Source organism: Anser brachyrhynchus, assembly GCF_964034855.1.
Source record: "Anser brachyrhynchus genome assembly, chromosome: 10".
In the NCBI taxonomy this organism is placed as follows: Eukaryota; Metazoa; Chordata; class Aves; order Anseriformes; family Anatidae; genus Anser; species Anser brachyrhynchus.
This window is the reverse complement of record NC_137705.1, coordinates 9,479,521-9,494,898: the sequence shown is the minus strand read 5'-3', so window position 1 is coordinate 9,494,898 and position 15,378 is coordinate 9,479,521. Positions and strand designations below refer to the sequence as shown.

Below are 15,378 nucleotides of genomic sequence, written 5' to 3'. Positions count from 1 at the left end.
GATCCCGCTGCGGGGGGCACCTGAGGGGCACCGGGACCGCACACCCCAGCGCCCCGCGGTTCCCCTCCCTCAGGCGAGGCGGGGACCGGCCGGGGGGGAGCCGCTCCCCTCAGCGTCCCGGCGCCTGCGCGCGGCCGCCCGCCTCCATGCTGGCTCGGCGCCCGCTGCAGCGCCTGCGCAGCCCGGGGAGCTGCCGCCGCGGCCCGGCCCCCCCCGTGTGTGTGTGACCGGAGCGGCGGGAGTCAGGCGGCGCCCGCCGAGGGAGGCCCGGAGCCCGCCACCGTCACAACCGGCTGCGGGGCGGCGGCCTTCTCCTCCTCCTCGTCGTCCTCCTCCTCCTCCTCTTCCTCCTCCCCCCGCCGCCGGCACCATGAGCATCGAGATCCCGCCGGGCCTGACCGAGCTGCTGCAGGGTTACACCGTGGAGGTGCTGCGGCACCGGCCGGCCGACCTGGTCGGTTTCGCCGCCGAGTACTTCACCCGCCTGCGGGATGCCCGCGAGCGGGAGGCGGCCGGCGGCGGCCGCAGGGTGGTCAGCTTCGACGGGGAGCCCATGCAGACCGAGTCCAACGGCGAGGAGGAGCCCGACCGCGGCGACGACGACGACGACTCCGACTTCGAGCGTAAGCCCCCCGGGGAGGTGTCCCCGTCCTTCCCCCCCCGTCCCCCCCGGCCCCCCCCAACGCACCGCCCGGTAACCGGCGCGGCCCTTCCCGGTGAGCGAACCCCGTGCCGGTGCGGTGAGGCGACGGGCGAGCTCTGTCGCGACTGTCGGGTGTCGCTGCCGCTCGGTCGCCGCGGTGAGCGTGCCCTCGGCGGCTGGGGACGGAGCGGGCTCCTCGTTGTGCTTCAGGGCGCTGTCGTGGGGCGCTGGAATAACCTCGCACCTTGCCGGACAGCCGAAATTCCAAGCCGGCCGCCCGCTGCTCCCGGCTGTAGCTCCATCAGGTAGCGGAGGTGCCTCCCCGCGGGCCTTGCCTCGCCTCCCGTGGTACTTCCATTTTCGCTCCCTCCACACGCACTGCGCTCTGCCACGCGCCCTGCGCGCAGTTCGGGCTCTGCCTGAGCCTCGGTGCGAGAAGTTACCTGAGCTGTCGGTGAGCGGTACCTCTTGGCAACCCCAGGATTTGGGAGCGCGGTTCCTAAACGCTCTCCGAATAGCCTCTCCTTGTTAGAAGGTAACTTAGAGGGGAAGAGGGGATAAGGTGTGCTTTCCCTAAACTTCAAGTGAAGGTCTTATGCCCTCGACCTATAACGCGAACAAAGGTTTCTGTGTTTTATTTATTTATTTTTAAGGTCATTGAAGGCAACTTTATTCCGCGATCAGCTTAGCCTGTTGTAGGCTTTGAAAGGTCTTCTCCTGGGAAGTAAGTGTAATGTTTTCCTGGAGAATGTTGGCAACTGCAGCTGAAGCAGTTCTCTGGATGTTAAATGTTTTCAGATGGAAATCTATAAACTTTATGGTGCTAAACAGCTCTCAAATACAGCCTTATGTGGTGAGGCTGTCCAAAGCTGAAAAGTGGTTCCTTTGGTTCAAGTTTCTGCTTGTCATCTTTCTGTCTTAGAGGGAAAACTAACAAAACCGCCCGGTGTCACTTGTGCTGGTCAGAGCCCTGGAGGCAGGTGGCACTGTCAGTGGGTGCTGGCTTGCTCCTTATCTGCGAAAACACGCTGTTCCAACGACCTGGGGAAGGAATAGTCCCGTGTTCTAGTTAACAGCAGGCAAGAGCCTCTCTGTAGGGTCAAGGAAACAATTTCCACAGTGTTTAACAGAGTGTGGGATGATCAACCAAGGCTATGTGTTCTTTCAGACTTCTGTCATAACTGTTGTCATGGAAGACCTTGTTAACTAGAAAATGATGAAGTTGGAGGTTCTGATATCTCTGCCCTCTGTGAACTTTACAGGAAAATACTTCTATATTGTTATGGGAGACCAGATCCTGTGTACTTACAGACTGCTCAGTATTTAAAGGATCATTTCTAAAGATAGATAAAACACACAAACCGAAAAAGTCACAGATAATCCCACTGGACAGGCTCTAACACCATGCATTTTTTCATCCTGGACAACTTAGGAAAGATTCAATTAATTTCATTTTGTTTTCATGGGCCAACACTATCAGCTTCAAGTTGCAAAGATAGGTCAAATGGATGTTTTAAGAATGCTTCCATGGGCATTTCTAAATATAATGATGAAATTGGTACTTCTGTAAAATACTACGTTAAGAAAATTTAAAGGTAATTTAAATAAGTAAGCTAGTTATGTATGTTGGCTGTATGAAAGATGTCTGCACAAGTAATGTGGTTGTCTTCATGTTTCTACTTCCAGCATAATACTAAATCTGAGTATCTCACTAGACTGCGTCTGCATGCTAAGAGTTAGGGAACATTTTGGATAAGTTGTGTTTTTTCATATGTTTTGAGTGCAAGTCGTAATAAAAGGGAAAAATAACTTAAAATCAGAGTAAGCTCTGGGCTGTTGGAGTTAACAGCGTGGCAAATGTCTTCGTGTAGCCATAGTGGTACCAGTGGTCCCCTTTCTGCCATAGTGGCTCAACATCAGTGGAGTCAGCGACACTAACTAGACCACAAAAAAGACTTGCATTCTTTTGTGGCACTTAAGAAATTACTTCCAGGTTTATGTTTATTCTCTGGACCTCCTGGAGTTTCATCTCTGTTCTGTGTCCTTTTTGTGTATATGAGCAAGAAGACATCTGGATGTGGCTGTTCCGCAGAGAGGGGTGTAAGGAACGTGTGGAAAGGTGATGATGACAGTGGAGGGAAAAAAAAAACCTTCAGAAGTCTTTGGCTGTTGGGCTGTGGCAGCGTTGATGCATACGAAGCTTTCCTCAGAGCCTTTGTGTTTGAGTCTGTTCCCAACTCTATCGACCTGTCAATTTTGCAGTTACACGAATCAAAGTGACAACTTCAAAAACCAGGCTGAGAATGTAGCCAAGGATGGGTACGTATTCTCACGAAGTGTCCTTGACCGTGACACTTCCCGTTGTAACAGGCAAGCTCTGAATGGATGCCTTAAGGCCCTGAAATGAAAGCCACAGAAATGGCTTTCCATTTGTGAGTGACAAACCTGAGGGAAACGAGGCAGCTTTCCTTCCCGGGCAGTTAAGGCAGTTGCACGAAGGTGCAGGGTGCTGCTCCGTTAACTTTCCATTTGGTCTCCTCAGTTGGGGTGGTAGTTAATTAAAATAAAAGAAGAAGAACACTGTGTTTCTTCTTGGGGATATTAAGCGTAACCAACAGTGGAACTAAAACAGTATTGAGATATGTACTAACTTGAGCAACTCAGACATTTTAACTAATGATAATTATTTAGTGCAAATTCCATTTTTTTTTTTCTTCCCTGGGGTTTCACCTTGATATTGGAGAAAATGTCATGTGCTTTTCAGCTGCTCCCTGAGCAGAAGAGAACGCTTCTTACATACTGCTTGTGAAATAATCCTCTTCTGTGTGCTCTATTGTTATGAAGGAAAATGGTGCATATGAATAAGAGTGAACAGGTAAAAAGATGCTGTTCAGTTCTGCACAGCGCTTCTCAATACAAATTCAAGGGTTTGCTAAATGTCATCTTTAAAACATCAATAGGATGTCTGAGCAGAAGGGGCCCAGAAGGAAGTATGGAAGCGTGCTCTTTTACATCATTAGATCTTGGAAGTGATACTGAGTAAGAGTTAAGTCCGTCTTTGAAATCACTGTCTTCTTAATTGCCAACAGAAGTGCTTAATGTTAATTTAAACCAGTTTCGGATTACATACTACCGTTCTTAATTGTGAGCATCATTTGCTGATGATTTCTTATTCTGGTCTTGGATGATGTGTCCTGTGGAATTCCTGAGGAATTATTGTGTTAGTTCAATCACAACGAATGTATGTAGTGCCTACATTGATTTACAGGTCAGGCATAAGTCTTTGATGTTTTCCTGAAATAATTCAAGGAAATTTTATTGAATTACAGAAATCAGATGGTAAGAATTTTGGAGGATGGAATAAGGAGAGAATAGTGGCTCTTGTGAAGGGCAGTTCAGCTTCTCAGATGTGATTCAGATTCATGGCTTATTGCAAGTGTCCCCATGAGATACAGTCCCCTTTAAAATGAAAATACTTTTAACTTGTTAGAAATACTTTCACCTACTTCCTCCATAATTGTTAATTTATTGAGAATAAAGCATAGTAGTGCTGTCCTCGCTCTGTTCTTTGTCTGTGACATTAGAAGAGCCTCTCTCTATAGAACATCTTTTTACAGTGTTATTGAATAGTATGATGCAAGTTCATCCCAAAGAATAGCTACTCTATTTAAAAGTCTAGGCAGCATAGTGGGTACTTTCATAATTTGATAATTATTGCTGCTACTTTTTTTTTTTTCCTTTGAAATTTGACTGGCTGATATGGCTTAATAGCAATTATAACCAAGTTGTTTTAGTTACAATCAACTAGTCCCTAGATTTTTAGGAAGATGGAGGAAGAAGCTTTAGATTATGGTCTAACAGTTAAGCCTTTGAGTTTAGTATACAAAGAAATAAATACACATCTTCATAATATGTTTAAAAAGCATATATGCGTAAGTCTTGCATTCTGAAGGTGTAGAAGAAAGCTTAGAGTTTTATTCATTCTTTGGTCTCCATGAATAACATTAAATCAGTTATAAAGTGAAATATCAGTGATGCATTCCTGTTGATAATATTTTAAGGGGAATATATTTCTGCACTTAATATTCCAGTTTTTGTTGGGTCTTGGCACCATGGTGTCTCGAACGTGTTTAACATAAAAAATACCAAGTGAAAGACGACCATTGTGCAGCTGCTGTACTTGCACGTGTCTTTGCTTTTGCAGAGCCAGCTCTCACCGACTGAAATCTGAAGGATTACTCAGAGTAACCACCAGTAGTACTAATGGAACTTCTCTGCCTATAGTGGTCTTGTTTGCACAGGGGAGCTTTGAAGATAAAACTAAGTAGTGAGGAACACTGATTTCACTTTTCTTTACTTACTTGGACAAAATATATAATGCTTTTCTTCTGGTTTTCTTTTTTTGCCTCTGTACTTTCTTATCACAGAAGACTTGCTTTTCATCGTTTGTTCTCAAAATTGTACTTATTCTATTGCAGGATTAGACTAGGACTTGCCCTTCGAACTACATCACTGTGTTAAAAGAAGTCACCGTTTGTATCTCAGAGAAGCCTGAAAGAAGGTTTCATCAGTACAGTCTTCAGTACTAACAGAAATTTACCTAAAATGTAGATGTAACCTGTTTTTCTTACCTAAGATAGCAAGAGAACTGGAAGTGCAAAGTGAGAGGACTCAAGTTGCTGGCTGGCTGAGGAACGGAGCGTTACAGATGAGCTGGCTGAAATGTGCAGGCATGACTGGGTACTGCTGCATGTCTATTAATTTACATTTGGAAGGAGGAACTCGTACGTTAACTATAAAAGATAAGCTCCTTGCAATCTTGCCATTGCATAGTTGTAGCGTTACTTGTAACATTCTGCCATCATCGCTGCTGTTATTCTTGTAACATCTTTTAGGGAGTTTGTTACAATCCATTGAGAAAGATAGCTTCTTATTCAAATTTGCTTTCAGTGACTTGACGTAATCAAACTGCTTTTCTTGAGTAATCTGTACATCCTAAAATGTGGGGGATGAGGGCAAGCAATACTTTTTTTTCCACTCTAAACTACTTAATTAATTTTTGTGATCTGTTGCATGCTGGTAACTCTTCACTTAACTGTGAAACTTGAAGTTTTCTGAAAGAGCTTTTGAGACCAGCTATAGCTGTATAGATGAATTAAATTCTAGACCTAGTCTCTTTTAGTATCCTGCTGTTAACTTTGAGCAAATAGAAACTGCCTTCTCTGTGTACTACCCTCTAAAAAGGGCATAAATAAATATAAAGGAAGTGGATGACTAGCCTTTGTAAATAACTGCTGTTTTCTGACAAGCTTGTGTTTCCTTGTTGAAAGTTATTGTAAGAAAAATGGTATGAAACGCCTAAAGTTAGATTCCTCTAGCTGGTTCAAGAGTTAAGCCAAAGGAGCTTTTTGTATTGCAATACTAGATATCACACTTTATATTAGCATGTCTTTGTGCTATTATTTTCATTTAATAAGCAAATATTAGAGTGATGAAAATTCTGTCAGTGTTGCAGAGTCCCATCTTGCCCTTTTGCTGGCAGTGAACTTTAGTTGTACCCTCTTACCTAAAATAGAGCAATGGCGATTGCGGGGAAGAGGAGGAGGCAACAGAACAAGCTCACTTCAAGTTATTCACCAGTCAGTCATTAAAAAGCACTAATGTTTAACAAAGAGCAGTTGCTCATTATTCAAATCAAGGCTGGAAGCTTAGCCAAGATGAGCTATGAATGTTTCTCGCTGGCTTTAGTAACGCTTTCCGATTCATGAATGATCATCATAATTTTTTTATTTTGCGGAAGAAAGGAGGCAATGGCAAATACAGCTCCAACAGCCTTGCTAGTTCCTCTTTTAGTGGGATATTAGTCTTGCATCTTGATTCATGCAGGTTTAGGCTTGATTTCTTTTCTTAGGTACAATCAGTTGCACTATACGTGATGCGTCCTCTTCTGCACTCTGCACCTCGTGCACTCGAGTGCTGGGCAGATTGGTAGTGTACTTACGTATCACTAATATGAAACAGACAGAGCAAGTTGTAACAGCATTGGTTAGGAAAGTGAGTAGTGGGGAATTCCAGAAACCTGAGCATGGACAAAAGACCAACGCATAAAAGACTCTTGTACCAAGATGTTAATTCTAGTAAAGGGTGTGTGCTTAGGTGATTCTTTTTTTTAATGAAAAAAAAGCCTTTTGTTTTTAAGGTACAGACGTGGAAAAGGGACTTTTAGGAGAAAACTCCAGAAATCTATTGCACAGATAATCAGCTGCTTCGTGGTCATTTGTATGTTTTTTTTAGAGGAGGTAAAAAATTCTGGTGATCATGTTCTCTGTGTGCTTTAACAGATAGGATACTTAGAAAGCAGAGGAGATATAGAAGATTGCCTGTCTTATGGTTCTCATACTGCTAGGATTTGGTCCATTTCATAAATATACATCAATTACTATATAATAAAGCCCAGCGTTATATTAGTAGCAGTTTTGCTCTTAGCCCTTTCCATACCAAGGACATTTCTTTTCTATGTAGAAGTTGCAGAAGATGAGTAGTGGTCATTTGGCTCTGGTATAGACTTAGAAGTTCCCTTCAGGAGGGAAGACAGCTCTACAAAAAGCCTTCCTTGACAGCGTGTGGGAGGGACTGCAGATATCCCTTCTTTAGCACTGCTTTTATGATAAAGAAAAAAAAAATCATTTTTATTTTTGTTAGAATTTGCTAAAAAATTTCAAGCTACTGTTCCTTCCCTTTATTTCCTGCTGACTTTCTGAGGGTGGCTTGAAGAACAATGTTACTTCTCCTCAAGAATGGTGCAGAGCCTCCAGGAACTCGGTTTCCAGCTGGCACGATAGCTGGTTTTGCTCTGAGGACATCTCACAAGAACCGGAGCCCAGCACTCCTCCTTGGATGCTGGTGAAGTTCAGCCCAAGATGGTGCATGGTCAGGTGCCTTACCAGCAACATTGAGCAATTGTCACCAAATTTCTTTCTGAACTGTTGCCTAAAGAAGGATTAGGATTTCAAGCCGGAGGTGAAGCGGTAGTTTTGGTAAAAAGACGTTCTTCCATTGGTAACTTTCTGTTCTTCACTGAATCTGAGAGGTGTGCCGTGAAGGACTGCAAAGCTTAAAGTACTGCTGCTCTTCTTGCAGAGCGTTCTAAACACGTGCATGGGGTTTGTGTGGGGAGATGAACTGTGTATCTTTTGGATAAAGGTTGGGAAGCTCCTCGGTAGGCTTTTCATCTGGATTTTTGGATAGGTTGCAGTGCCGAGATCCTCGTTCATGGTGGTTGTCTATTAACAGACTGCTATAAAGCAGGATGTCACCATGGCCCTTCATTTCCATTTTGGCTCTTCCTCCCCTGGGATAGCATATTGTTTGCTGCTTCCTTCTCAGAAAACTGTGTTCTGTAGGAGAGATCTTGAGGAAAAGAAAAACACAAATATTTGGTGATCATGGTTGGTTTTTTTTTGTGTAGTTTTTGTTGTTGTTTTTTCTTCCTTCTGAGGCCCCAGTAAACGCTGCCATTTCTCTGGCAACGCTCGTGCTAATCCTGCTCATTGAGGACAAGTTGCTTCTGCAAGGACATGCTGTAGTGTGGGGATCTGGTCAGTCCTGGGTTGTCATGGACATGCAGAGCATGTCTGTGTGAAGGACGTCTCATGCAATGCCCTTGGATGAGAATTCAAAGGTGATGGCGTTTCCTTTTTTTTTTTTTTTTTGAAAGTAACGGTTCTTTATCACTTAATGTTATCAGTGTATCTGATTAAAATTCATAAGTATTTGTAAGACTGAAAGCTTTCTCAGTGATAAGCTATGAAAGATGGCTCACTAACGTAGATTAACATTCACTGCTCTGCCTTTAGCACCTTTGGGGAAGCTTCTGCAAGGATTCTTATTTTAAAATACTACTACTTACTACTACTGAGAGTGGTAATGCTACTTTAAATACTTCAGTTTATCAGACATATAGAAATTAAACATCACTGGGTGTAATTTTTATAATGTTTTTAATTCTAACCCTTGAGGTTGTATAACTTTATGATAAACAGACATATTTGTACGGGCTTCAATTTTTCTTGTGCTCTGTATAAGCATCTGTCATATCCCTGCAGAGTCATTATAATTCCTCACTGCTGAAGTTATTTGATTATTAAGTGTTGTGTCATGCATCTTGTTTTATTTATAGCTTTTACATGTAGACATTATTAAGTGCTCATAGCTAAAAGATTTGCAGTGTGCGCTATTTGTTTTGAAGTAGAATGTAACAGTGGCTGTGAAGAGCTTTATACCACAAGTTCTGCTACTAAAAATGAGTTCATCTGGAAGCTGAACCATGTAGTACTTGCCACCTGCTGCAGCTCACTTTGGCTAGGGACCTTTTTTTATTTCTACTGGCATATTTATGATGGGATGAATGATAAATTGTGCCCCTCTGCAGGGACTTGAAGTGTTCTTGGGCATAAAAGTGGATTTTTCCCTGAGATGGGGTGAACGCAATGATTTTTACTATTTGTATTCTACTTTTTATTTCTATTTTACTTTTTAGGAAATAGGACAAAGCTGTCTACCTTCATCCTTCCTCTTTTCCACAAAATCTTTTTCCTGTAAGAGTACACAGGGTGCAATTACTGGAAGTGTGTTTTGTTGTTGGCTTTTTTAATTTTGTTTTCATCTGAGATCGTCTATCAAAAGGCATCCTTACGTGGAGATTACTCTTTTTACAGCTGTGCTATGTTTAAGTAAGCTTTGTTAATGTTTGACTTTAGTATTATTACTTTCATAAATCTGAAAGGGAAAAAGCTATAAAATGCATTCTGCTGAGATGTGCTACAGGAGTTACTTTTGCTTATCATTTTGTTGTATATCACAGCTAGAACATTGCCCAGATAAGAAGTTTTAACCTTAAAAAAAATAAATAAAAATTAAATCATGCATATTTAGAACCCACTCAAATTTATTTATACATTGTTTGCTAAAAAGAAGCTCATACCCAATTATATTTGAGTGGAACAAGATCCACTTGCGGATCGTTGATGGATAATTGTGCTGGTAATACAGCAGTATGTGGTATAGAAGCCCAAAATTGCCGGTGATGTTAGTAATGCTTCTGCAGAATCCGTGATAGCACAGGAGGTACACCAGACTATCTCATCCCTCCGTGCCAGCCAGCAGTCCTCTGGTTATCGTCCTCCCTGCGGCTGTGCTCCCTGCTGCGGCGGTGGGGAAAGGCTACGGCTCTTGCTTGGTTGTCTCCCAGCTGAAGCACCTGATGGCAGGAGGCAGGAGTGGCCGCGTCAGTTGTGCTCGTACAGAGGGGATCCTGCACCCTGGAGATGAGGAGAAGCAAGGCAGAAATCCCCGTGCCCAGCACTGTGATTCTGAAGCTACCACTACAGGATAAAATCCTGTAAATCCCGTGCCTAGTGGCACCTTTTCTATCACTACCATAGATAAAACTGTATATAGGAGTCGAGTTTTTCTTTTGTTTCCAAGTTGGAAACCAATAACATCAGTTGCAAGTATATCTAGAATTTTTATTTTTAGAAAACCTTGTTCAGTTGTTTATGGCTTTGCTATGAAATGCTATAAGATACTGATAGGATTTCCTCAAAAAAGTTTTTTTTGAACATACCAGATATGAGGATGCTAGTTATTTGAATGCATTTTTATTTCACAAATACAATAACAAGTCTTTGGTCTTTTATTAAGCACCAATTTCGATATCTGTTAAAATCAGGCTTCGAGAAGAATTGAGCCAGCTCTTTAAAATGTTGATCTTTTGAGAAAGGCCAATTTCCGAAAGGTCATTCACATACTGTTCAGGCAAGGGTGAATCTCTTCGGTGGTGATTATGCTTACAGGATAGAGTGCTAAATCCTGGAGAACGGTGACATGGGGAAGGATGCAGAGGCAATTGTGAGTAATCAATAGGTGCCTTTTCTGACACTGGTAAGAGGGTTGATAAATATATTGAAGTTTGTCTAGATTGGGGATGCTCATTAACATTTTTTGGCTTCAGTAGAATAAGAAACAAAGTACTAGTTTTAATGAGCTGTTGGTGTCTACCAAATCATGGAATAGTTGAAGTTGGAAGAGACCTGGAGGTCATCTGGTTGAACCCCCCCCCACTCAAGTAGGGCCACCTGGAGCTGCTTGGCAAGACCATGTCCAGGCAGCCTTTGAATATCTCAGAGGACAGAAACTCCGCAGCCTCTTTGGGTAACCTGTTGCAGTGCTCGGTCACTGTCACATTAAGGAAGAGTTTCCTGATGTTCCAACAGATCCTTCCTTGTTCTGGTTTGTGCCCATTGCCTCTTGTCACTGGGCACCACTGAAAAGAGCCTGGCTCCATCACCTTTGCATCCTCCCTTCAGGTATTTCCCTACATTGGGAATATCTGCCCTGAGCATTGTCTTTTCCAGGCTGAACAGAGCCATCTCTCAACCGTTTCTGATAGGAGACGTGCTCCAGTCCCTTCATCATCTTAGTGGCCTTTCTTTGGGCTGTCTCCAGTATGTCCTTGCCTCTCTTGTACTGTGGAGCAAAGAACTGGACACAGGACTCCTACAGGTGCTGCCTTACCAGGGCTGAGTAGAGGGGAAGGCTCACTTCCCTCAGCCTGCTGGCAGCACTTTGCTAATGCAGCCCCAGATACAATTAACCCAGCATATTTTGCCTAGCGTACACAAGCGATCTTATGCCCTAATTTAAATGTGGATGTGTGAGATTAAGCTCTGAATCAGCTTGAAGTGACGCTTGATGCTGGTGTTTCTAATTGAAATTCCTCTTGCTCTTTTATACAGATCAAATCAAATGACAGCACAATTCATTCCAGCTTTATCTTATGTAAAAACATGCTATATTTATCATCCAAATCAGTAATGGCAGTAGGAATTGGTAATGAAATTAGAAGTGACCCAACCAAAGAGCCATGGGCTTTTATGTGCCTCCTTTTTTAGCTGTAGGATGCTGTTCTTAAATCCCACTACCTAGCTAGCTATAATTACACAGTCCTGAGCTCTGGCTGACCTGACAAGCAGAGCTGTGTAACATCCATGCGAGGCATGGAAAACACTATGCCCTATCAGTGTTGCTGGTTGTTTCTGCTGAGCTTCAAGTTTTCTCTTCTTCCATATTTTCCTTCTGAGTTGCTCTCTTTTGTAGAACTAGTTTTTTTACAGTTGCTTCTGACTGTCTGTCACATGAGATACAGTACCTGACTTTGAGAGTGACTCCAATCTGTTTTATCTGAGACTGTAAATAGCTAAGATGCAAAAGGAAAAGCTGCTTATACTGCATCTCGCCCGTAACTGCCCACGTTAAGTCTTCCTTTCTGTTCAAGTGCAAACACGAGCAGGCCAGCTATGCCACTGAAGGAGAGCTAAGGCTAACCTCTTTTTTCTTTGCACTGAAACAGATTGGAATCGCTGATATAATCAGTGGTCATCTCTCGGCTAGCTGTGTGCCCAGATTTGGGACCGAAACCTTGCTCTGGCTCCTGACTTTGATTGCTGCACTTCTACCGTAACGTGCTCTGAAATGGTGGTGGATGCGCAAGACACGGCAGAGTGCAAGCACAGGCTTGAGGCTGACCGTGTATGTATGCTCTGAGCACAAACAACTGTCTTCCCCTTCTGGTCAGTGTAGTTCGCTTATTTGTGCTGGAGCTGCACTGACATTAAGCAGTATTTGTTAAGCCAATTAGGCTATTAGAGAAGGGCATTAGAGTCGGAACACTTGGATCATGATGACTTTCTGTTCTATGTCGCCTGTATTTGATTAATTATTTTTGTGGTGACACACCTTTATCTTAACAAGCAATGATCTTGTAGTTTTCTTAGATTTGTCAAATAGTTTTTGTTGTGATACTATGGCAAAGACAGTGGAAGAGGAGAAATTCACAAAGAACGTGTGTACTGTATGAAGAGCAAGTGTAGCTGTTAGTAGGTAGAGGGGACACAGGACCTCTGAGATTTAAATAACTTGCAGTGCACATAAGATCAGCTTGATAGCATACCAACTAGTTGCTTGTGTTGTTAGGATAACTCTAGTTTGTGTGTGTATGTACATTTTTCTCTGTAGGTTGCTGGTTGCTGCCCCATTTGTTAAAAACTTTTAACAGAAGAGTACAAGCTGAAAATACATAGATGGCTGGGAAAATGTAATTTTGTATTACTGTGGCTTGACAAGGATTTGAAGCAAGTGAAGTTGTTATCAGCTTCCTGTTTTTTTTGAAAAGGTAACTGTATTGTTCATTCCAGAATAATTTGTCTGACATTGTTAGAAAGTGTCTTAAATCACTGAGCATAGCTGTTAATTGAATTTAGGTGCTCTTGCATGCTTAGTAGTGCTAGAGTTTTGGATTATATAAATGCTTTGAGCTTGACTACACAGTTTCAATTGCACTGAAATTCGGTTTTCTTTGTCCTCTGTTTACAAGTTAGTTTTGCTTAAATATCTCTCATAATAAAAGTTGTGAGTGTTCAGTTGTATTAATGTGTTGCCTCTTTGAAAATTATGGCTGAATATAAATGATATTTTTCTTATAGGTAGTTTAAAGTGCTAGTAAACTATATTAGGTATGAATGGCACCGTAAACTGTTTCACGATAGTAAATATTTGATTTTTCAAGATACCTTTTATGCCCTGATACCACATTATTTAAAGACACTATCGGTCTCAGTAGGACTGTATAATAAGCCTGCCAAGCAGCTGCCAAGTGCAGATATCCAACATTTACATTCAGTGTTGTGTGATGGTAGCTGTGACATGATTCCAATTAAAAGCTTGGTCTGCACACTGCAGATGTGTTCTGAATATTAATGTGTGCTACAGACAGAGCAGATGGAATCTTTTTTAAAATACAATGCAGTGAATGTAAAATTAAGGTTGGGTTTCTGGTGGAAACAAGCAATCAGAATTCTTTTTTTCCCTTGTTTTTCATTGCTAAATCAGAAGATCTGTGTATCGTCATCCTCTTTCTTTACATATAAGAGGAAGTGAGCTCTTCATTATGCATCCAAATAAAAATACAGCATTATGTCTAACTGAAGTTGTCTTAAATGCCAAATGTACCTAGAAAAGTATTAGGAACGCATACAACATTTGCTATGCCTTAAAATATGCCGATGCCTAAAGGACAGATATGAGGCAATGGGTAATAGTCGAAATGTAGGATGTTATTTGAGGAGTTGCTTGCTGACAAAGGCTGTGTGAAAGTGTGCGGGTACTTAATTGGGATTTGAAGATGTCATGTGAGGTATATTAGGATACTTATTGAGGCAGGAAGGAGAAGGCTTCCTGTGTGAGCAGGAACTGTAGCTTCCCTCCTCTTGGTGTTGTCTGATCCTCTCAGGCGGGGTGTGAGCAGGAGCGGTTGTGCACACCCGCCGGGATGGGCGTGCGAGCTGTGGGAGTCCCGGCCCGTAGCTCGCCGGCGTTACTGTCGTGGTTGTGACACGCTTCCCTCCCACTCTTCTCCTCAATTTTAAATACCTTATACCCGAGGCTACATAAGCACAAAAGGCAGCACCGGTGATCGCGTTTTCCCCTTGAGCCATGCTGCTTCCATGTGGGCTTTTCCCCAGGTGTGCCTCGGCGTGCTGCTCGGCTGCTGCACCGCCTGCCTCGGCCTTCTCGGCCGCTGGCCTCGCCGTGTGGAGGCGGCTCCCGGCCTCAGCAAGGGCCCTCACCTCACTCACCTCAGCGGTGCGGGCACGCGTACGGAGACGTTGGCTGCATCCTGAGGGCGATGCCCGCCTGATGAGAGCGGTTCTAAAATCTAGGCCAGGCGAGAGGGGATATGGGGCTGCCCCTGGGGCCTGGGAGAGGGCAGCAGCGAGAGGGTCCGGGCCTGGTGTCTTTGGTGTCGTTGGCTGCTGTCATTAAAGTTTGCGCTTGGGTGTTTGGGCTGGTAGGGGGACTTTAATGAGGCTTCTGAAAATGGAAAAAAACAAGCCCCATGGCTGGTTTGGGTTTTAGCATCATCCACGTCATGTTCACCTGTACGCTGTTCGCTTCTGTAATCTGCGGAAAGATTTGTGAAAGCAGCTCAGTTGGAAATAATCAAAATGGAGCAGCTGGCTAGATGTAGCTAAATGACATTTTTGTGACTCATTTAGAAATTACCCCAAGGTTTCCAAGTATGGTCAGTGAAACTCAGCTTTACAAGCGAGCCAAAAGAAGTTTGTGTTGTCAAGTTTTAACATATAGCAATGACTCTGCACCTCACAGCACATCAAACCATAGAGATCTGGTCAAAAGTCTTAAGGGTTTGGTGTTTAAAACATGTGAAGATGTGAATTTAAGTCTTCTCTAAGTGTCCAGGAAATCAGAGCTAGGGTTAAAAATGAAAAAAATCAGTTGAAACATGAAAGTAAGTATTGCTTTAAAAGAACTGAATTTGTCAGCCAAACGTTGCTTTAAACAGCACTTCCGAAGTTTGTCATTGCATTTCAAAGATCTTAAATATCCTGAAATATTATAGATATTTTTTTCCCTCAATATCTACCTTTTCTGGTGTGGTGGGAGTCTGGAAACTGGCAAGGTGAAGTTTCAAAATGGGGCTGGGAGGGTGGCAGGGAAGAGCCTGGAGGGCAGGGAAGGGCAGGGGCAGTCCTTCCTTTGCTGCTGCTCCGACAGCTGGGGTGAGTTGCCCATGCTTCTGCTTGGGAACTGCCTCCGTGTTCCCTAGATAAGATGCCACTATCTTTTCTTGCCTGAAGCATGTATTTAAAAAAAAA

The 15,378-nt window shown here is 43.2% G+C and overlaps 1 protein-coding gene across 1 annotated transcript in view; it reads left to right on the top strand.

The window, feature by feature from the left end:
- The first annotated feature begins 182 nt into the window (after positions 1 to 182).
- Positions 183 to 15,378, top strand: part of PRKAR2A (protein kinase cAMP-dependent type II regulatory subunit alpha) — a 56,824-nt gene continuing 41,628 nt past the window's right edge. Inside the window, exon 1 of the mRNA XM_080606795.1 lies at positions 183 to 623. Coding sequence (XP_080462921.1) covers positions 371 to 623 — 253 coding nt within the window. The 5' untranslated portion in view covers positions 183 to 370. The remainder of the gene's footprint in view (positions 624 to 15,378) is intronic.